This window comes from Delphinapterus leucas, chromosome 15, assembly GCF_059928025.1.
Source record: "Delphinapterus leucas isolate spDelLeu-1000000601 "Yukka" chromosome 15, BTC_Dleu_Yukka2, whole genome shotgun sequence".
Lineage (NCBI taxonomy): Eukaryota > Metazoa > Chordata > Mammalia > Artiodactyla > Monodontidae > Delphinapterus > Delphinapterus leucas.
In genome coordinates, this window is record NC_143143.1 from 40976123 (window position 1) to 41000307 (window position 24185).

Here is a 24185-nt window from a genome sequence, read left to right on the forward strand (position 1 = left end):
CCTGACGCCTGGCTGGAGCACCAAAAGCCTGTCATCCACACGGCTCAAAATAAAAGGGAGAAAAAAAAGAAAGAAAGAAAGAAGAAGATAAAATAAAATAAAGTAAAATAAAATAAAGTTACTGAAATAAAAAATAATTATTAAAAATTTGTTTAAAGTAATAAAAAATTTTTAAAAAGAAGGAAAGAAGAGAGCAACAAAACCAAAAAAACCCACCAATGATAACAGGTGTTAAAAACTATACTAGGAAAAAACAAAAACAAAAAAAATGGACAGACAGAACCCTAGGACAAATGCTAAAAGCAAAGCTATACAAACAAAATCACACACAGAGCATACACATACACGGTCACAAAAAGAGAAAAAGGTAAAAAAATATATATATATCGTTGCTCCCAAATTCCGTCATCTCAATTTGGGATGATTTGTTGTCTGTTCAGGTATTCCACGGATGCAAGGTACATCAAGTTGATTGTGGAGATTTAATCTGCTGCTCCTGAGGCTGCTGGGAGAGATTTCCCTTTCTCTTCTTTGTTCACACAGCTCCTGGGGTTCAGCTTGGATTTGGACTCGCCTCTGCGTGTAGGTCGCCTGAGGGCGTCTGTTCTTCGCTCAGACAGGATGGGGTTAAAGGAGCAGCTGCTTCGGGGGCTCTGGCTCACTCAGGCCGCGGGGAGGGAGGGGTGCGGATGCGGGGCGAGCCTGCGGCGGCAGAGGCCTACGTGATGTTGCAGCAGCCTGAGGCGCGCCGTGCGTTCTCCCAGGGATGTTGTCCTTTAAGCAGCGCTCTTAATCCCCTCTCCTCGCGCACCAGGAAACAAAGAGGCAAGAAAAAGTCTCTTGCCTCTTCGGCAGCTCTAGACTTTTTCCCAGACCCCCTCCCGGCTAGACGTGGTGCACTAGCCCCCTTCAGGCTGTGTTCATGCCGCCAACCCCAGTCCTCTCCCTGCACTCCGACCGAAGCCCAAGCCTCCACTCCCAGCCCCGCCCGCCCCGGCGGGTGAGCAGACAAGCCTCTGGGGCTGGTGAGTGCTGGTCGGCACCGATCCTCTGTGCGGGAATCTCCCCGCTTTGCCCTCCGCACCCGTCGCTGTGCACTCCTCCGCGGTCCCGAAGCTCCCCCCTCCGCCTCCCGCAGTCTCCGCCCACGAAGGGGCTTCCTAGTGTGTGGAAACCTTTCCTCCTTCACGGCTCCCTCCCACTGATGCAGGTCCCGTCCCTATTCTTTTGTCTCTGTTTTTTCTTTTTTTCTTTTGCCCTACCCAGGTACGTGGGGAGTTTCTTGCCTTTTGGGAAGTCTGAGGTCTTCTGCCAGCGTCCAGTAGGTGTTCTGTAGGAGTTGTTCCACGTGTAGATGTGTTTCTGGTGTATTTGTGGGGAGGAAAGTGATCTCCACGTCTTACTCTTCCGCCATCTTGAAGCTCTGCCAATCAATGTGATTTTTAGTAGACAGTACAGGTGTCTTAATGACTAAGAAAAAAAGGAGTTACAGAGGTCAGAAATCCAGAACACCAAACACTGGGGCTATAGGTGCTGCTGCAGTGGGCTGGCTGGGGCTTGCCTTCCCTCCGCTGCCTCCGCCGAGGCCAGGATGCAGCTGGTGGTGGCGGCGCTAGTGGGCAGCTGGACTTCCGCCTGCCTGACAGACTTGGTGCTGAAAGTGACAACCTTGGGTCTAAGGCGCAAGCCCACGGTACCCAGGGTCGGGGTGCAAGGCCCGAGGCCTTTTCTCTTCCCCAACCTGCACTGGAGGCGGGTGGCCGGTTCCCACGTGCGGCCTTCCATGGAGTAAATTAAGCAGAGCCGGTCGCAGTCGGGTTATGGCGGGTCCCCACCCAGGAGGCAGACGCCGCTAGCGGGCTCGGAAGTCCACGCGCTGCCAAACCCCACTCTGCACCTGGGAGGAAAATCAAATGTCCGCCTGGAAAGGCATTGTTTGCCTTCGTTGTCTGCCTTCGCTGTCAGCCTTCATTGTCTTTAAGGCTGCAACCCTCCAGAGACTCTGGTATTGGAAAGAATCTAAATCAAGTTCCTGTTGAGCTTTTAAGGCCCTTCTATATTGCATAAATAGACCCCTGGGCTAGATTTTATAAGAATATTTGAACAATGACAGTCTTATGGATTTTTATCTAATACAAAGTAATGCTTTAATTTGTCTTATCTTTTTCTAATTCTTTTTTTAAAATTGAAGAATAGGTGACTTACAATATTACATTAGTATCAGGTATACAACATAGTGATTCAATATTTTTATAGATTATACTCCATAAAAGTTATAAAATATTGGCTATATTCCCTGTGCTGTACATTGCATCTAATTCTTGTCTTTTCATAAACATGCTTCTCACAACATGAGTTCTTCTAAAACCATCTTTTGAAATCTTAAAACTTAGATTATCAGTGGAAATGTTTTCAGTTGGAAATAAAAGAAACCCCAACTCAGAATGGCTTCAGCCATAGGGCAGTCATTGGCCTCCATAGCTGGGAGGTCTGGAGATGGGCAGGGCTTTGGGGTTTGAATCTTTGGGGTCCTGGCTTCTTTCCGTGTCCACTCTGCTTCCCCCGTGTCAGTTCCAGCCTGAACGTGGCATCCCTTGCGTCGGCCTGATGGCTGACACCTGTGATCACCACAGTGTGGAGCTAGCTGCAGGTGGGCTTTCTTTCCCAGAGACCCCAGGCCCACGCCCCCCTCATTCACCCTGTACTTGACGTTGAGTGTGCAGGGTGTGCCCGCCCCCATCCTAGGTGCTGGGGAAGCAAAAGTGACCCAAACCGACAAAACCCCTCGTCCTTATGGTGCCTGCACTCCAGGTGGAGGAGAGAGACGTAAAGAAAGGAGAGCTAGAAGATACAGCCTGTGTAAGCGTGAGGGTGACCGCGAAGAGGGATGAGAGATGCAGGTGCGCGGCGGGGTGGGGGGGAAGGAGGCAGGGGAACAGCCAGGTGGGCACGGCCCTCCACACCCACGCTTTTCCTGCTGTGGCTTTAAAATACATCATGTCCTTCCATTGTTTTTGTTTCACTTCTCTTGACATTTGGGATGGATCGTTCATGCCCTTAAGTTTGGTTACTCTAAATTTCATGACCTCCTGTCCTGGTCTCCCACCGGATCGCGTTCCTCTTCCCTTGGGAAGTTATATTTGTGTCTGTCACCTGCCCTTTGGCCATGCTGCTGAGCACGGGGACAAATCACTAACTCAGTCACTCGCAATGCCACCTCTCGCATCAACAGATTCCACGCGAGGGCCCTTCTCGTTTCCTTTGTGGCTGCTGGTCTTTGAGAGGACGGTTCTCAATATTTATGTTAGCTTTCATTTGGAATGTGCATAAACTGAATGCTTTTTAACATTGTACTTCACTGAGTGACCTCTGGGATGTTTCCACGTGTAACCTGAAGCTGGTACAAGAACGTCTTTCCTTTTCCTTCTGCTGCCCATCCTTCATCATCACCCCGGCTCTCCTTCTTCTTTATTCATGAGCAGAGGACACATTTGGGTGAACCAGCCACTTATTCCATCTTCCTGCCCTTCCAAACCATGTTTTTCTGAAATTTGCCGTTTTTAATTTAGGAGACTGTGTTTAGAACTTACTCATCCAACTGATATTTACTGTGCCGGAAATGATTTTCTGTGAATAAATATTGACAGCTAAGTTGAGTCATACCACCAGTTGTCAACTTTGCTCAGCAAATAAAAATGCCCTTAGGTAGTTGGCTTTTAAATGTTTCCTTCCCTCAGTATTTTTGTTTTATGTGTTTTTCCGTGGGTGACTCACTCATGCCTGGTTGTCACCTTTTTCTAGGACGTCACCGTTATACCTATTTTGGGCTCATGTTGTCGCGGAGGGTGTTTTAGGGATATCAGTCTTTCTGGTGCTTTTAATCAGCTTCCTTGAAAGCAAGAGGAACTTTATTTTGTGGTTATTGTTTTGTTGTTCGGGTTAAACTGAAATGCTGATGGCTGCCGAATTATTTTATGTTTCTATTACATAGATCACTCCTTTGGAATTCAGAAAGACTCAAATTACTTTTTCTTCTTTCCATCATTTAGTTTTAATTTACTGGCATCAAAAAATTGCCTTATATTCTGCAAGGCCGAGGGACGACACACACATAGACTGCTAGGTGTCTAAAATCATTCATTCGTTCAACTTAGGGTCGAAAAATCAACTGTTAAATCTTTTCCCTTCTATTTTTATGTATGATTTTCTGTTTTGTTATGCATGCAGTCTGATTAAATGCTATACATTCTGACCTTTGAGGCCAGAGTCTGCCAAAAGCAGGAGAAGAAAAACTCCTGGGAATCAAAACTTTCCAGACCCAAGAAGGGACCAGTGGGCAAGGGCGACATCATTTCTTCCTGGAGAGGTTAGATTTCCCCAGGCATCCAGACACATCAGAGGGAAGACGTGTGAGAGAGTAGTGCCGTGGGGAGGTGAAGGACCACGGGGAAGGGTCAGGAAACATGGGAGCCCCACGCAGAACCCCTCGGGAGACCTTGCTTTTTCTGTGGCTGGAGGAAACCCTGTGGATGGATGAGGACAGCCACAGCAAAGTGCCTCTCTGATTCAAGGTGGCTTTAGAACCACGTGTGAGCCCTTGAGGAAAGAATGGCTAAACCATCCTGGCGACTGAGCACGTGTTCACTTCCAGGAAGGTCGTGCAAGGCGACCTGTATAACAGGTGGGAGCTGGGGACGTGGTTTCCTTCCTGGTTCCGCACCTGGTTATGGGAGAGAGGAAGGGGCTCAGTATAGAGGTTATAATGAAAGAATGAATATCAGAAACTCCTCATTCCAAACTTGTGGAGAGATGAAAGTGGGACCACGTTTAGGTATATCTGGTGGGCCCGCCATCTGTTTCAGTCCCGCCAGGCCGCAATTCTGATATGTAAACATCAAAATGAACTTTGTCTCTTTGGATATTTATTTAGCACATTAAAAGTTCATTCCACAGAAGGTCTTGACATCATTTTGTAAACCCTCAATTGACTATTCTTAATCTTTATGATTTATCTGAAAATATGGCAAGAAATAAAGATAGCTGCTCGATAATTTGACAGTAAATGCAGTCTCCTTTTGGTGTGTGCATGCGTGTGTGACATTCATGTATATTTCAAGAAAAATTTCATTTTAATTAAGGATCGCACATGTTGAGAATAAAACACTAAGCATCCTTACAACTTTTTTTTTTTAACATCTTTATTGGAGTATAATTGCTTTACAATGTTGAGTTAGTTTCTGCTACAACTTTCTTTTGAAGTCATTTTATTTTTCCAGAGGCCCTCTATGGCTAAAACACAGACTGGGGTCTGTGTAACTCCCGTCCATTTCTAACCTCATTCTCATCATTTAAAATTTGAAGGGATTTCAGAATTACTTCTCTGAAGATAGTTCTGGAATCAATAGTAGGTCAGCTCCACGAGGGCAGGCCTTGTGGACTGTCTTGTTCCCAACACCCAGGACATGCTGGGCACGCAGCGAATGTTGAGTCAGCGTCTGGCTGACTGAGTCAGAATGACTGACTGAGTCATTCTCAGTAAAGCTGCCTGAATCGTTGATTTTTAAGGCATGCATTTTAATTGAGGATCTGTTTCTTATGCATATGAATTTTTCTCTTTTTCTGGGTGCTCCTGTCAATTGCCACATAAAAGCAATTAGGACACATACCTATTGCCACAGTTTCCCTTTTGCCGTCTCTAGGTCCCCATCATCTTATTCCTGGTAAAAGCAGAACTAACAGGCTCCCGATGTGTAAGCAGGTCGTATCCACACCAGCCACTTGCCTTAGAGCCCTGGTGAAGAGGTCACTTGTGGAGCAAAACTACATTCTGCTTTTTGAGCTAAGCAGAAAACAATTGAAAAATAGCGTTCAGAGGCAAACACGAAGCAATAGAGAGCAGCCTTTTCCAATAGAACTACGGAGTGAGCCGCAGAGTGTGTGATTTTAAGTGTTCTAATAGCCTCAGTAATTTAAAAATCAAAAAGAAGTAGGCAAAACTAATCGTAATATTTATCAGTTAACGCTTTGTGGTCAAAATATTATTGCTTTCAAATATAATCAGTATAAAAATGTATCAGTGAGATCGTCTGCATTCTCGTTTGGGGCCAAGTCTGCAGAATTCAGTGGGTATCTTGCATGGACAGCACATCTGGATCCAGAGATGCGACCTTTCAACGCTCAGCAGCCACGTGTGGCTTGTGGCCTCCGGACTGGACAGCATGGCCTTAGAGTAGGGCACAGACATGCCGCTGCTGCTCAGTCCTCCCCTGAAAGTCCAGGAACTTTCATATAAATTGTGAAACACTCTTCTTTGGCAAATGTAAGTAGCAGAGGTGAGAGCTTCACAATATAACACAAAATGGTTGTGTTCCCTAATCGACAGTAGATTTTCAAGGACACACAAATGAAATAACGTTTGAGTTTTTGTGATACTTGGCAGTAAAATGGCCCCTTTCCCTTTGAACATGTGAGCACTGCTGTGCGCTAGGAAGAGCCCTGGGCTTTCAGAGTGGACCATGATGTGGTCTGAGCTGTGAGCCTGGCTTGGGGAGGGTAGGGTGGAGGGGGACGATGCCCACAACCCAGAGAGCAAAGGCCAGCACAGTGGCTCCCCTAACACTCTTAATAACTCAGTTGTAGCGTTTGTCATGCACAGAAGCCTGGGGGAAATGCTCTGGCCGTCTACATGCAAACTGTATAACTCACTCATTCAACAGATATTACTTGAGCACCTACTATGTGCCAGGTGTTGGTCTGGCCAAGGAGAGGCAGCAGTGAGCAAACAGACCCAAATTCTTATCCTCGTGAAGTTTTACTTTAGTGAGAGGGGACAAGCAATGAACAAAATAAATAGAAGGTAGGAAGTACTATGGAGAAAAATACGAGATGAGTCAGAGGAGAGATCCCAGAGGAGGGGTGCTCAGCCATCCTAGGACTTTGGGAATCATTGCTGAGGCCCTTAACCTTGGTCCACGGGGAGAATTCAGGAGAAAACCGCATCTTTATTTTTATTAAGGCTTAACATAAAATCTAGCATTTCCTTCCATTGTAAAAGTAGGCAACAAACCACAATAGTATCAGTAGCACCTGTAACTTTCTCTTCCATTGAAACAACAGGTATTTTCCTATCCTGTCATATCGTGGGATTTGCAGATATCTGCAAATGTTGCTTAAGGCCTATGCTTATTTATACAGCAAAAGTATGGAGATTATTAGATCACTGCTGAGTCATGTCGTTTAATGAGGCTATAGAGTGTAATCCTACATATTTTATTTTGTGCGTTTAAAAACACTTTTCTGAGAGGGTTCCTTGGCATAAAAGAGCTTAAAACCCCTGAATTTACTGAGATTTGAGTAGAAGAGTGGTATGATCTGACTTAGCTTTTTATTTATTTATTTATTTAGCCTGCATTGGGCCTTCGTTGCTGCACTGGGGCTTTGTCTACTTGTGGCAAGCGGGGGCTACTCTTCATTGCGGTGCATGGGCTTCTCATTGCGGTGGCTTCTCTTGTTGTGGAGCACGGGCTGTAGGCACATGGGCTTCTGTAGTTGCAGCCCGCAGGCTCAGTAGTTGTGGCATGCAGGCCCTAGAGCTCACGGGCTTCAGTAGTTGCAGCTCGCGGGCTCTGGGGTGTGTGGCCTTCAGTAGTTGTGGCGCACGAGCTCAGTAGTTGTGGCTCGCAGGCTCTAGAGCACAGGCTCAGTAGTTGTGGCGCACAGGCTTAGCTGCTCCACAACATGTGGGATCTTCCCAGACCAGGGATCGAACCCGTGTCCCCTGCCTTGGCAGGCAGGTTCTTAACCACTGCACCACCAGGGAAGTACTGACTTAGCATTTTATAAGCATCACTCTACCTGCTTTGTTAAGGATGAGTGTCGGGCGGCAGAGGTGGGAGTGAGGAAGACCCATCAAGGTGCTGCTGAAACAGCCCAGGCAAGAGGTACTGGTGGCTGCGCCAGCATCCGAGGTCATGAGAAGTGGTTGGGTTCTGGGCGCATTTTCAGGGCGAGCCAGCTGACGTGCTGCCGGGAAGTGAGGCGTGCGAGAAAGAGAACCAAGACTAAGCCAAGGGTTTGGGCCTGAACCACAGGAAGGATGGAGCAGCCATTGACTAAGCTGCCAGAGGCTCTGGGATGGTAAGAGCGAGATGACAGGTAGAGGGCCTGGTGTTTTCATTTGGGAGAAGCAAGATCCTTTAGATTAACTTTATCCAGATCTTCAACAGTATTTTAAATCTTTTGCCTGATACCAATTTGTGAGCAAAGTGTCTCAAACTCTAGCAATATGATGGTGGAATTCGTCTTATTCTTGTCATAGTTATGTCAGTTTTTTAATTCAGTATTCTGAAATTGTATTGTTAGATCTTCCTAGTGAACTTTTACTTTTATAGTTAAAGACCCTCTTTTCCTCATAATGCTTTTTGCCTTGGGGTCTAACTTACCTGATATTATGTGCCGCACCAGCTTATTCTTTTGACTTTTCATCGCCATTCCCCTGTCCTTTTCCCTTCATCTTTCTCTGGTATTGTATATATGTGTATTTTGTAACAGCTTTATTGAGGTATAATTCACACTATACAATTCACCCACTCAGAGTGTACAGTTCTGTTGTTTTTAGTACATTCTCAATTCATCACCCCAAAGGATACCCCTTACCCATGCTGCAGTCACCCCTGTCCCCTTGTCCCCCCCAGCCCCCAGCAGCTAATCTACATCCTGTCTCTATACACTTGCCTATTATGGGCATTTCATATAAATGGAACGAAACTATGTGGCCTTCTTTCACTTTTCAAGGTTCATCCCTGCTGTAGCCTGTGTCAGTACTCATTCCCTTTTGTGGCTGAATAATATTCCAGTGTATGGATAGACCACATATTGTTTATCCCTTCAGAAGTTGATGAACATTTGGGTTCTTTCCATTTTGGGAACTGTTATGGATAATGTTGCTATGAACATTCACGAACAAGGTTTCCTGTGAACATATGGTCTTAATTCCCTTGGGTATTTTCCTAGTACTTTTGTGGTCTTGTTTTTTACATTTATATCTTTAATTCATCTGAACTAGATTTTGGCATAAGGTGGCCATATCAGAATCAAGTTCTCACCTTACACTTAAAAATTGCTCATACTATTTGTATTATTAATGTGATAGTAAATTGATCATCTTTCTATCAGTTAATTATAGATGTAGATTGTTCTTGGCAAATATGCTGCATTGTCCATAGAACGGAAGCATGCATTAAAATGTAAGCACAAATATTCACTACAAGTGAAAGCTAAGTAGGTTAGAGTATTTCACTTTATTAATAGTAGGAGGAGTAGCCCTGCTCTATTTGGTAATAACACCCCAATGACTGGAGAGCATGCATTATATATGAACCCTACATCGTATGCAGGGCCCATTATATATGAACCCTACATCGTATGCAGGGCCCATTACAAAACGAAAATGTAGACTCCAGCCTAAGGTGGAGAGGTCATCTCCCCCTCGCATACGCCCACGGCTCCATCCCGTGGCAAACAGGCACCGGCATGCCCTACATACCTGGGCACGGGGTGGGCTAGAGTTCCACACTGAGTTGCCTGCCGAAAACAGCGTGGCACTGCCTGCCCTGGGTGGGGACCCTGGGTGAGGACGGCCACCACCCTGCTCTGATTAGACTCCAGGAGCACACACCTGACCTCGATCCTCCCCATGCCCGTGTCCAGGACCCCAGTGAGGGTGGAGCGGGATGGTTCAACATGGGGCTCTCCAATGCAACCCAGTCGTCACCCCTGGCAGAGGGTGGCAGCAGTCACAGGGCAGGGTCGGGGAGGTGCCAGGGGCAAGGTACAGATGGGGGAGAAACCATCACGGGTGCTGGTGCGAGGTGGGTACCACGTGTGAACCAAGGCTCCAAGCCCCGGACGTGCTCCACTGTCCTAACTGAGTTCACGTAAAAACACGAAATCAAAAATAAAATTAGTAAGAATTTTGAGACTCATGAAGCCCGCCTGGGTTCAGTGTAATTTTTTTAACTTCTTAACATACTTTGAAAACTGGGGGAAGAATTTGGCTTTATGTACAATGTAAATATGACATAAAGCATGGTGCTGAACATTTTAAATTAAATAAATTTAAAGTGTGACATTGTGTTGTCTGGTTAATGGGTATAATCAGTGATTTTTTTAACCTTATTCTTTGTACTTTTAAAATTAATTTTATTTTTTTAAATTGTAATAAAATTGCTTTACAATGTTGTGTTAGTTTCTACTGTACAATGAAATGAATCAGCTATGTGTATACCTATATCCCCTCCCTATTAGACCTCCCTCCCACCCATCTAGGTTGTCACAGAGCACGAAGCTGAGCTCCCTGCACCGTACAGCAGGTTCCCACTAGCTATCTATTTTACACATGGTAGTGTATTTATGTCAAACCTAATCTCCCAATTCGTCCCCCGCCCCGCTTCCCCACTGTGTCCACATGTCTGTTCTCTACGTCTACATCTGTATTCCTGCCCTACAAATAGGTTCATCTGTACCATTTTTCTAGATTCCATGTATATGCGTTAATATACAATATTTGTTGTTCTCTTTCTGGCTTACTTCACTCTGTATGGCCGTCTCTAGGTCTATCCATATCTCTACAAATCACCCAACTTCTTTCCTTTATATGGCTGAGTAATACTCCATTGTATATATGTACCACATCTTCTTTATCCATTCATCTATCATTGGACATTTAGGACATTTAGGTTGCACTATTGTAAATAGTGCTGCAATGAACACTGGGGTACATGTGTCCTTTTGAATTATGGTTTTCTTAGGGTGTATGTCCAGTAGTGGGATTGCTGGGTCATATGGTAGTTCTATTTTTAGATTTTTAAGGAACCTCCACACTGTTCTCCATAGTGGCTGTACCAATTTACATTCCCACCAACAGTGCAACAGGGTTCCCTTTTCTCCACACCCTCTCCGGCATTTATTGTTTGTAGATTTTTTGATGATGGCCATTCTGACTGGTGTGAGGTGATACCTCACTGTAGTTTTGATTTGCATTTCTCTAATAACTAAGTGATGTTGAGCATCTTTTCATGTGCTTCTTGGCCATCTGTATGTCTTCTTTGGTGAAATGTCTATTTAGGTCTTCTGCCCATTTATTAATTGGGTTTGTTTTTTTGATACTGAGCTCCATGAGCTGTTTGTATATTTTGGAGATTAATCCTTTGTTCATTGCTTCGTTTGCAAATATTTTCTCCCATTCTGAGGGTTGTCTTTTCGTCTTGCTTATGGTTTCCTTTGCTGTGCAAAGCTTTTAAGTTTAATTAGGTTCCATTTGTTTATTTTTGTTTTGATTTTCATTACTCTAGGAGGTGGGTCAAAAAAGACCTTGCTGTAATTTATGTCAAAGAGTGTTTTTCCTATGTTTTCCTCTAAGAGTTTTATAGTCTCTGGTCTTACATTTAGGTCTTTAATCCATTTGGAGTTTATTTTTGTGTATGGTGTTAGGTAGCGTTCTAATTTCATTCTTTTACATGTAGCTGTCCAGTTTTGCCAGCACTACTTATTGAAGAGACTGTCTTTTCTCCATTGTGTGTTCTTGCCTCCTTAGTCATAAATTCGGTGACCATATGTGCATGGGTTTATCTCTGGGCTTTCTGTCCCATACCATTGATCTATATTTCTGTTTTTGTGCCAGTACCATACTGTCTTGATTACTGTAGCTTTGTAGTATAGTTTAAAGTCGGGGAGCCTGATTCCTCCAGCTCCATTTTTCTTTCTCAAGATTGTTTTGGCTATTTGGGGTCTTTTGTGTTTCCATACAAATTGTAAAATTTTTTGTTCTAATTCTGTGAAGAATGCCATTGGTAGTTTAGTAGGGATTGCATTGAATCTGTAGAGTGCTATGGGTAGTATAGTCATTTCCACAATATTGATTCTTCCAATCCAAGAATATGGCATATTTCTCCATCTGTTTATGTCATCTCAGATTTCTTTCATCAGTTTTTTATAGTTTTCTGAGTACAAGTCTTTTGCCTCCTTAGGTCGGTTATTCCTAGGTATTTTATTCTTTTTTTTTTTTTTTGCAGTGGTAAATGGGATTATTTCCTTAATTTCTCTTTCTGATTTTTCATTGTTAGTGTATAGCAATGCAAGAGATTTCTGTGCATTAACTTTGTATCCCACAACCTTACCAAATTTCGTTGATTAGTTCTAATAGTTTTATAATGGCATCTTTAGGATTTTCTATGTATAGTATCATGTCATCTGCAAACAGTGACAGTTTTACTTCTTCTTTTCCAATTTGTATTCCTTTTATTTCTTTTTCTTCTCTGATTTCCGTGGCAAGGACTTCCAAAACTATGTTGAATAAGAGTGGCAAGAGTAGACAGCCTTGTGCTGTTCCTGATCTTAGTGGAAATGCTTTCAGTTTTTCACCATTGAGTATGATGTTTGCTGTGGGTTTGTCATATATGGCCTTTATTATGTTGAGGTAGATTCCCTCTATGCCCATTTTCTGGAGAGTTTTTATCATAAATGGGTGTTGTATTTTGTCAAAAGCTTTTTCCTTGTCTATTTAGATGATCATATGGTTTTATTCCTTAATTTGATAATATTGTGTATCATGTTGGTTGATTTGCATATATTGAAGAATCGTTGCGTTCCTGGGATAAATCCCAATTGATCATGGTGTATGATCCTTTTAATGTGTCGTTGGATTCTGTTTGCTAGTATTCTGTTCACGATTTTTGCATCTATATTCATCAGTGATATTGACCTGTAATTTTCATTTTTTGTGATATCTTTGTCTGGTTTTGGTATCAGGGTGATGGTGGCTTTGTAGAACGAATTTGGGAGTGTTCCTCCCTCTGCAATTTTTGGGAAGAATTTGGGAAGGATGGATTTTAGCTCTTCTCTAAATGTTTGATAGAATTATTCTGTGAAGCCATCTGGTCCTGGGCTTTTGTTTGCTGGAAGATTTTTTTGTTTGTTTTTTTGTTTGTTTTTTGTGGTACATGGGCCTCTCACTCTTGTGGCCTCTCCCATTGTGGAGTACAGGCTCCGGATGCGCAGGCTCAGCAGGCATGGCTCACAGGCCCAGCTGCTCCGCGGCATGTGGGATCTTCCCGGACCGGGGCACGAACCTGTGTCCCCTGCGTCGGCAGGCGGACTCTCAACCACTGCGCCACCACGGAAGCCCTGTTGGAAGAGTTTTAATCACAGTTTCAGTTTCATTAGTTGTGATAGTTCGGCTTCTATTTTCTAATTCTTCCTGGTTCAGTCTTGGAAAATTGTACCTTTCCAAGAATTTGTCCATTTCTTCCAGGTTGTCCATTTTATTGGCATATAGTCGTTTGTCGTAGTCTCTTATAATCCTTTGTATTTCTGTGGTGTCAGTTGTGATTTCTCCTTTTTCATTTATAATTTTATTGATTTGAGTCCTCTCCCTTTTTTCCTTGATGAGTATAGCTAAAGGTTTATCAATTTTATCTTCTCAAAGAACAAACTTTTAGTTTTATTGATATTTGCTATTGTTTTCTTCATTTCTATTTCACTTATTTGTGCTCTGATCTTTATGATTTCCTTCCTTCTTCTGACTTTGGGTTTTCTTTGTTCTTCTTTCTCTTTTTTAAATTTTTATTTTTAAATTATTTTAAAATTAAAAAAAAATGAAATATAGTTGATTTACAATGTTTGCACTTTTTAAAATGTGTGTTTTCCAGGTTTTCTAGAATGAAGAATTACTTTTGTAGTTAATCAAACCCCAATGTTATATAAAAAATATTTTACCAGATATTATTTTATACAAGTGTGATCTGTTACAATTCTGTCTCCATTTGGGTGGAGGACGGAATACATATTTTAGTACGTTAACCTGAAAAAGAAAATGTGTCTCTCCTTACCCAGGACCATTAAAATAAGATTAGCCACTCTCTTGGATACTCCTGGTGTTGAAAATCTCGTCAGCACCCTCATGCTGAGTAAAAGCATATTGGAAGATTTACAGCAGTACAACGAGGCTCGCAGGGACCCTGTAAGTACCTGCTATGACCAGACTGGCTTCTTTTCCTCATGTTTTGGGACCATTATGACCCATGTACATTCAACCCCGAAGTTTCCTTGGGCCTAGTTGGAGAATCGTGTGGTGGGGAGCGGCGGAGGTGGGGTTGGAAGGTGGGAGGGAGAAGAAAAGAACAAGGAAACTGAGGTTTAAGGAAGTGGGGCTATTCTTCTCACTAGTGGCCCTATGAGGGCTGATCAGATGCCCTAAATTCTTATCATGGGGCTAGAAAATTTGAACTTGATCTAGACAAATATAACAAAATTAGATCTCAGTGCTTGGAATAGGCAAATCTGACCAAGGTTAGTGGATCCTTGGGGTGCCTGGTGCCCATCCCAGCAGCACCCCATTTTGCCCTTCTGGGTGATGGGTCTGTCCATACCCTTGAGGTTGCTGGCTGCATCCTCAAGGATTGGATTGGCTGGGAAGATCCTGTATGACCAATGCTGGGTTCTCTTTCTAGTACAGTTAACTGTACTGTACTTTTGCCATTGCAGAGGGCAAGCTAGCAGTGGTCCTTACATCATCGCTGCTTTCTTAAGGACCAGGCCAGTTAACTTCACCAGACATGGAACAATGCATGTAGCTTAGGGAAATGCTTAATTACTTCTTGATGAATTTTATTAAAAAGATTTTTTCACTGAATCATAACCAATAAAAAGTTTGATGGCTTTCACAGTTTGAATATGCCACATAATGAGCACCTGTTTCAGGAAACAGACTGACCCCAGCCCACTGGAAGTCCCTTTCAAGCTCTCATTTAGTCACTCTTCCCCCAGTTAGTACCACCTTGACTTCTAAGATCATAGATGCCTGTCTTTGGAGCTTATTTAAAGGGATCATACAGTGTGTTTTCTGACATCTAGCCTCTTTTGCTCAGCAGTGGTTGTGAGATTCATCCACATTGTGCTGTAAAGTATTGATACTTCATTGCATGAATATACCTCAATGTATTTCTTCATTCCACCTCTGGGGTCATCTGGCGAGTTCCCAGTTATGGGCTCTTTTGGATAAACCTCTCAGTTAATTTTAAACTCATCAAGAGGGAGACAACAAACACTAAACGTGGTGAGATGTTTAATATTTATAAAGGCATTGAATTAAAGTAAAACTTCCCTCCAGCACATGTTTTTTTTGTTTTGGTTTGGTTTGTCTTGGTCTCTTTGTTTCTTTTTTTGTTTGTTTCTTCCCTCCTGGCTCGCTGACACAGGGGTCTCCAAGACACATGCAGGGAGTCTATGAGGTAAAAACTATGCTCAGAGTAAGAGTAAGAAATTATTTTCCTTTTCCACTGAATTGATATTCAGCGGAAAGGCAATGGTGGGCAAAACCTCAGGGAACTCAGTGTGGATTGAAGCAGTGTCACCAAACTTCCCAGTGGCCTTCGAGTTTGCTGCGATGCACTCACAGCAACAACAGGAACAGAATATCCACAACGGGATGTCACTGTGCACCAGGAGAATGGCTAAAACAAAGAAGAGTGACACCACTCAGGTGTGGCGAAGGTGCAGGGAAATTGGATCACTCCTATGCTGCTGGTGGGAATGTGAAATGGTACCCCTGCTCTGGAGAACATTTTGGCTGTTTCTTAAAAAACAAAAAACATGCAACAGTTATCTCTGAGCATTTATCGCAGAGAAATGAAGACTTGGTCACAAATGTTCACAGCAGCTGGAATCAGCCCAGATGTCCTCCAACAGGGGAATGGGTAGGGTGAGCTGTGGCAATTCCATGCCATGGAATAGTGCTCAGCAGTGCAAAGGGACGCACCAGTTTTTTTTTGTTTGTTTGTTTAAGTATAGTTGATTTATAATGTTGTGTTAGTTTCAGGTACAGCAAAGTGATTCAGATAAATATATGTGTATCTATACAGTAAGTCCTTGTTTATATATTTTATATATAGTAAGTAGTGTGTATCTGTTAATCCCAGACTCTTAATTTATCCCTCCCTCCCCTTTCCCCTTTGGTAACCATAAGATTGTTTTCTATGTCTGTGAGTCTGTTTCTGTTTTGTAAATAAGTTCATTTGTATCATTTTTTTTAGATTCCACAAATAAGTGATATCATATGGTATTTGTCTTTCTCTGATTTACTTCACTTACTATGGTAATCTCTAGGTTCATCCATGTTGCTGCAAATGGCAAAATTTCATTCTTTTTTATGGCTGAGTAATATTCCATTGTATATACGTACCACATCTTCTTTATCCATTCATCTGTTGGTGGACATTTAGATTGCTTCCATGTCGTGGCTATTGTCAATGGTGCTGCTATGAACATCGGGGTGAATGTATGTTTTCAAATTAGAGTTTTCATCTTTTCTGGATATATGCCCAGAAGTGGGATTGCTGGATCATATGGTAGTTCTACTTTTAGTTTTTTAGGGACCCTCCATACTATTCAGGAATGCACTGTTGATTCATACATCAGCTTGGGTGGATGTCCAGAGAATTATGCTAAATGGAAAAATAAGCCAGTCCCTAGAGGTTACATACTGTATGATTTCACTTATATGACATTTTTGAAATGACAACATTTTAGAACTGGAGAACAGATCGTTTGTTGCCAGGGTTAAGGATGGAAGTGGGGCAGGAGGCAGATAGGTGTGGTATAATAGGCAACCCACGAAATCCTTGTGTTGGAACTGTTCAGTATCTTGACTGCAGTGGTGGACATATGAACCTACACAGGGGATAAAATTGCATAGATCTTAATACGCACACACATGGGCGCGCACGCGCACGCGAAATGGCATCAGTGTGGGTTCCCTGCTTGTCATATGATACTAGTTTTTTGCAAAGGTTACCATTATGGGATACTGGGCAAAGTGTAGAAGGAATCTTTCTGTATTGTTTTTTACAACTGCTGGTGAATCTGCAACTATCTCCATAGACATTTTAATTAAAATTCAAACAAAAGGGAAAGCCAGTTTCCCTTGAAGCTGTAAACATTAACTTACTAACTCTTAGCTCTTGAGTACATGTATTTGCAGTATTCTGTGTAGCAAAATGAGACGTGCGCACACCGCTCTTGGCTGCAGACTGAAGTATATTGGTTGTTTCAAGAAAAATGTTTCTGCAGTTGTTTGAATTGCAGGCTGAAGCAGCACCGTTGTCACGGAACAGCTGGCAGACAAAATATGGTAATTCAGTCCTGGGGAGTTGGCAGACTTTTTCTTAAAAATGAGTGAGGTGAGAGTGTCACTCCAAAGAAACAACTGACAGCATGTGTTCCCCCATGATAAAGTCCATGCTTTCAAGAAAAAATTAGACTTTTAGAAAGTCAGTATCTGCCATCATGAGCTTGACAGCTTCCCAAAACTTAAAAAAACTTTTTCTGATGAGACTGGCGGTGATATTACCAAACGCAATGTTTTGATATTTTGTAATGAAATAGGTCAACGTTTGGAAAATCTGCATAAGCTTGGTGAATCAATATTTTCCAGATAGACAGTACACGATGTTACAAAATCATGCATGGGTAAAAGATTCAAAGTGCAAAAGAGACCAATACATTTTAATGTAGTAGGGTATACAAAGTTCACTGACATGGCTTCAGAGCCACATTGCAACTTATCTTTAAAACACTACTTACTACATGTTGAGTTTTGGTGGCGCATCAAAGGAGAATATCCATAATTATCTGAAAATATTATTTAAATACTTCTCCCTTTTCCAACTACGTATCTTTGTGAAGGCAGATTTTTTTTGCATATATTTCAACCAAAATAACATGTTACAACAGATTGAATACAATACAGAAGTAGGTGTGAGAATCCAGCCGTCTTCCATTGAGCCAGATATTCAAGAGATTTGCAAAAATATGAAACAATGCTACTCTTCTCTCTAAATATTTTTATCAAACTAAAACATGTGCTTTAATGAATAAATTCAACAAAAATTAATCAAAGAATTCAAAATTTTCTCAGTTTTAATTTCTAATATAGAAAATAGTGGTAGACATTACATACATGAACCAAAGCTCTTTAGCATCCTCAGGACGCAGGGGGCCTGGGATGACAGTGTTTGAGAACCACTGATGTCATGCTAAAGAAAACAGATTCCCAGTCAAAGGAATGTGGTTTGAATCAATAGATCCATCCCGTACCAGCTGGAGATCTTGGCAAGGCAGCCTCCCAGGGCTTATTTTCTCATAAATGAAGTAGAGATGTAATGGTAATACTTACTTCAGAGGGGTTGAAGTGAGGGTTAAACGCATACAAAGAGGGCATTTAACCTATTACCTGGCCCAGAGGTAAGTGGTGATAGGATGGTGGCGTTATCATTGTCGTTATGTGATCACGGTTGAAACCCTGTATCGACAGCTAACGGAAACACTAATAGCAATATTTTTTAGGGTCTTAAAATATCTGCTTCTCTTGTCAGGATGGAACACCACTGCAGGCATTTGTAGCCGAAGTTGCAGAACAAGTAGTTGGCATTGCAGTGATCAGAGATGAAATGGTAAATTGTGAAGTGGATACTACTTCCCTTGATTGTGCCTTTTCCTCTCGTGAATTAGCACACAATGCCTCTTTTGAAGTTTCATTTTTACTTATTTAGGATGAATGTCTTCTTTTTCTGAAGGCTGTAGATCTGCTTGCATCCCACTGGGCAGCCTTTCAAGTCTCCATTTTTTTTTCGGTTCAAAATGTTTAAAATATTACGAAGAGTACATGAAAACATTCACCATCTAAAAATTCAAATAACCTTCCACCACCAAAAAGAAGTCCCAGCTCCCTCCCCAAAGGATTACCACTATTGAGAGTTAGGCATTTATCCCTTCCAGCGTTCTTCCTTGCACTTATTTTCATGCATCGTGTGCGTGCGGGCGTGTGTGTGTAAGTGGACTTCTAATTTTATTTTGTCCCAGTGCACAGCCAATTATTCCAAAGTATTTATTACTGAGTAGTCCATTCTTTCCCTACTGATTTAAAATGCTGCCTTTATATTATTAAATTTCCATGTGTCTGTGTCTATTTTTACTCTCTGTTCTGTTCCATGGATTTATTTGTTGATATCTATTGCACTATCACGTGCTTTGGTATCTGGTGGGGAAGTCTTCTCTCATTTATATTTTTTGCCTAAAGTTTCTTGGTTAAACTTGGGTGTTTTCTTTTCCAGATAAACCTTGTAATACTTACTATGAATTTATTTGTGCCTATGTAGATTTTACAGAACAATTTAGGCAGAACTGATAATTATAATATTGAGACTTCCCTTCTGGGAACATGGCTTCTGGAAGATACCCTCTATCATGTTAAGGAACTTCTCTCCTATTTCTAGTTTACTAAAAGTTTTTGTTACGCACGGGTGTTGAATTTTATTAAATGTGTTTCGGCATTTATTGAGATGTTCGTATGACTTTATTTCTCTAATGTGTTCAAACTATCCTTGTTCTTGGATTCATTTCTCTTTTGATTCAATATATCTTTAAGAATTCTTGGAGAGTGAGTGGAAGAGGGTAGGGTCTCTGAGTCCACACACATATACAAGTTTTCATCTGTCCTCACACTTGAACCCTCATTCAGCTGTGAATAGAATTCATATGCAAATTATTTCTCATCAGAGTGTTGATGTTTTTACTTTCATTATCTTCCAGTATCCAATGTTACGGATAAAATACAGTCTGATGTAAATAAATGTAGGTATGTCTGCTTTCTCTCTTGAGAATTAGTTTTTCCCTCTTATTCCAAAAATTCTTATGAAGTACCTTATGCCTCATTTGAGCTTGGGAACATCTTTCTTCTATGATTTCACTAATGATTTCTTCCCTTCCATTTTCTCTATACTCCATTCCTTTTTGGATGGAAGTGACCCTTCACTGTCTTTTACCTTTCTTCTTGTACTTTTTAATCTCTTGTACTTCTTATTCTTCATTCTAGGAGTTGTTCTTGATTTTATCTTCCAGATTCCTAATTTACTGTTCAGCCACATCTAGTCTATTATCCAGGCCTTCTATTGGAATTTTAATTTCAGAGTTCATGTGTTTAACTTCCAAGTCTCTTCCTTGTTCTCTTATTGTTCCTTTTTTGTAGGAGCTTGTTTGTTATGTTTTATGCGAGATCCTTTTTTGGTATCTCTGAGGACATTGAGTAGAATTTTTTAAAAATTCTCCTCCATTTGCTGGATAACCTCTGTTTCCTCTGGAGTGAGTTGTATGTTTCTCTAACTGGTCTTTTGCATTCGTCAGTTTTCCCCAAAAGTCTCTCCATGTCATGAATGAGAGATTATTAGTGTGGATGGTTGGCATGGGCTCTTTGACGGTAGTGTATATCTGCTTCTCCATTGCATTGCTCTGGCCACTGGGAGGCTGTCCATGAGCAGGGACTCAAGGCTCTCCAGGTTTTTAGCACAGCTGTGAGGAGCAAATCCCAAAGCTCTGAGCCACCCTCCAGAAGTAAGCCATCAAAACAAGAGACTTTCAAGAAACATAAGTTTTAGCTTTAAAAAAATTAACAATGAAAATGAGATAGTAAATAATAGGAGGGAAAAACTCGTCTCTCATTATTGTACCTAAAGTCATTTTTAAATGATGTTTCTCAGAAAGCGCATGCCGTTTGTTTAAAATCTTAGGTGTCCTTTCTCACATCTCCTTTTAGGATATAGAGTACATACGATCCCACTACAATATTGAAGACTTCATATACTTTAGTCACCACCAGCGCGAAGAGCATGGCCACCTGTATCACTTTGCCCTGAACCCCATTTTTCAGCACTACACCAAGTTTTTTCTGAAGGAGATCCTCCGTTTAGGATATAAGTCCTGTCTCTACTACCCTGTTTACCCGCGAGCCAAGGAAGGCAAGGTAAAAGAATGTCTTAAGTCACTTTTGCAGCAGATCTGTGTCACGGTGTCATTTGTGTCGTGTGCCATATTTTATTTCTTCTTCACTCCATGTATTTTGATTATAATGTGGCTCTGAATTTCAAATGGCCATATTGAGTTTGGTCCTTTTCTTACACTACAGTGAAAACCCAGAAGGCTTTGAATTTCTGAAACCATCACAACCCATATAATTAGTAGAACAAATTGTTGGCTTTTCCATATCTACAAAGCAGACACTGAAAGCTATGGAAAAACACTCTAAGGGATGTGAAAATCAAATTATTTCTCATGTGAATTAGTGAATGCCAAAATGTCCTATGATGTTCTTCAAGCGAAGAATGTTCTAGTAGTGAACCCATAGAATAAATTAGCTCAGTCCTTAATACTGGTGTGCTATCACGGTATTGCAAAACAGCAGTATAACATCCCCATAAAAGTGATGGATAAAAAGTGGAGATATGTGTTATTGATGTAACCTTTATGTAGTAGATACCTCTATGTCTGCATAATACTTGTACTTACGTAGAGCAATACTTCTATAACAAACACGCGTCTACTGTGTATACATTATGTATATTGTGCACAAATAGCAAGCTCTTGCTTCCTGCTTCCGTGTATCCTGCTTCAGTCTCCTTCATAGCACTTCTCACTCGCTCACATTCTGTCTTGTGCCGTAAAGCTGGAGCTGTTTGTCCTGTTCAGAGCTGCAGCCCTGTTACGTAGAAGGGTCCCACACACTCACACGTGCTCACACGTGCTCACATGCAGTGTCCTGCTTGCTCGCAGGCAAGGGCTTCTTGGAGCTGGATCCCCAAGCAGTTCTTTCCTGCAAGATGGTCCCTCTGTCACTGACAGTGTTGATGCAGACTTGAGGGGTGTTGAGAACTGAACCCCCAGGTAGAAATTTCTACCCCCCTAGGTAGAAATTGTCCCATAAGATCCCATTCGTGACCAAAAACTTTCTTAGGCTCTGCCTAGAGTCTGACATTGTCACGTTTCTTCTTAGTTACCATGGTGAGCTAAGTGGGTTTTTTAAATGCTCTGAATTATTAAACTTAAAAACAATCTAAGGTATATGGGTACATACACATAACAGTAAGTTTACCAATGTATCTTATTTGACAAATTCCTTTTGGGGAAAAACAGAAGGAATGGAGGAGAAAGAAGAAAAAACATGGAAAAGATAGGTAGCGAATGTAGAATATGCTCTAGTGATGATTTTTTTTCCTATCAAAATGCAGCCCTTTAGCAATGTGAATGCCCCAGATTTGAACCTGGGACATGGGAAGTTTAACAGTTTTGCCTGAAAATCCTGGTCCTGCACAATTTCTTTGTACTTCACATTTGGCCAAGTGCCAATTTGGTGACCTTTAAGGATGGGATGTTACATTCTCAGTTTTTATTCCCAGTGTTTCCTGCCAGTGCCCAGTTGGTAGAAAGTCCTTTTGCATGCATCCTAAAAAATGGTGACTTGAACTGAACTCATTGAGTGTTCACGTATTTCCCTCCATGGTGTGGAATTAGGACCATGTTACGCGCTATTGTATATATAACATAGAAACACACTTGGAAACAGATTTCCTCTCTGTCTGCACCTCTAGTTGATTTATACACGTACATTTAAATAAGTGCAAGAAGCAATACCAAATAGTACAGGTAAGAATCTCCAAATTCTGCTATAAATCCCCAGTTGACTGCAGTACAAGTGAGCTTTCGGCTGACATGATGAAGACGGTTTTCTCCACACCCTCCTGCCAGAACATGTACTGAGAGCTCTTCCAGGCTTAAAAACACAGCTTTGGCTAGAGATCCCTGGGTTCTCTTTCTCAGTGTGTAAAATCAGGCAGTGAAGTTCAATAGTGAAGGATTTTAGAAATCCCTTCCAGAAGCTCTTAGAAAGGCCTAGGGGCTATTTTTAGAACCACAAATAAGTCATGTGTAAACCACGTCATTTATTAAACTACAGCTACAGTTCCGTTTTACTTTCTTTGCTTTCCAGGTTAAATTCGGTAAATGTCTCATTAAAAATTTTTGGTTTGACAGTTTGAGGTTTACACAGTTGAAATACCCAAAGCTTAGGGGTTTCACCAAAACCCCTAAGATTTCATAAATGTGAAAGAAATAAAGATTACCATGTTCAGTTTTCTCTGCCAAGTCTAAAACTTGGATAAAATTAATATTTAAAGCATTCACCTAAAACATGATTTATTGTAGCCCATTTCAGTAAGCATAAATCCAGCTCACAATTTAGTATTAATATAAAGCAGAATAATCTGGTCCAGCCCCCTCCCCCCTCCACTCCCCCACTCTCCTGTTTTATCCTTTTGTTTTAAAACACTTCTCTGATCAACAAAGGTCCAGCTGAAGTAGCAGTGACTTTCACAAACATGAGGATTTTCACATCTGCGCCCTATTGCCCCTCAGATGACATTTTTATCTATGTGCCTTCTTAAAGCAGCTTGTGTGAAACACGCAAAGGTTACCAGGACGCAGATAACACAGCTTAATGGGGTCAAATCGAGCTGATTCATGATCACTACGGAGAAGGATATCCTCCTGGGGAAAATACTTGTGCTGAAAAATCCCATAAACCAAACCACTTGTTTATCTGTCATTCCCACAGAGATAGTAATGCAATTACTCCCGTAATTATCTTCATTAGTGTCAGGCATTATCTACAATTCATTCCTCTGGTCGAAGAGTATGTTTGTTTATTTGCTGGTTTCCACCCCCCTCTCCGGTTTGGCCGGGTTGGGAGTTTTGTATTTGTCGAGGCGCGTGCCGGCAAATGTGCGCGCGGCTCCCACGCCATTCCCCCTAAAATCGAGGTCGCTGTCTCCCAGTTTCAGAGCTCCAGCGCCCACTCGCTGACGTCCGCCCTCCACTACTTGGTTCCCGTGCGGCCCCGACGACAGATTGTCTATCCCCTGGAAAAGCTTGGCATCAACGCCCCATCAAAGGAGGTCTTCAGGGACGCGGTGGGTAGCCGGCGGCAGCAGGCGGGGCGCAGTGCCAGCGCGGGGCGAGCGGGCGGGCGTGGCAGATGGGGCGGCGCTGCATACGCGGAGCCGGAGCCCAACGGCTGCTGCTTCATCCCGGAGCTCAGGCTCCCTCCCACCGGCCCCTGCCCTAGGGTGGTGCCTCCGCAGCGAGCCCGGAGCAGAGCGGACGCCATGTGGTCCCTCGTGACGCGCCCCCCCCCCTCACACGGGGGACGCCGCCGCGGGCTGCTGCGCCTCAGTACCAGTGGCTTGGGGTCCACCTCCCAGCGTCTTTCTGGGTTTAGCCCCCTTGCTCCAAAGCAGACTCCCCTT

At 42.3% G+C, this 24185-nt stretch overlaps 1 protein-coding gene across 1 annotated transcript in view; it reads left to right on the top strand.

The window, feature by feature from the left end:
* Positions 1-20729, top strand: part of CFAP61 (cilia and flagella associated protein 61) — a 115635-nt gene extending 94906 nt beyond the window's left edge. Inside the window, exon 14 of the mRNA XM_089896512.1 lies at positions 13891-20729. Within this exon, the coding sequence (XP_089752638.1) occupies positions 13891-14113 (223 nt within the window). The 3' untranslated portion in view covers positions 14114-20729. The remainder of the gene's footprint in view (positions 1-13890) is intronic.
* The last annotated feature ends 3456 nt before the right edge of the window (positions 20730-24185 follow it).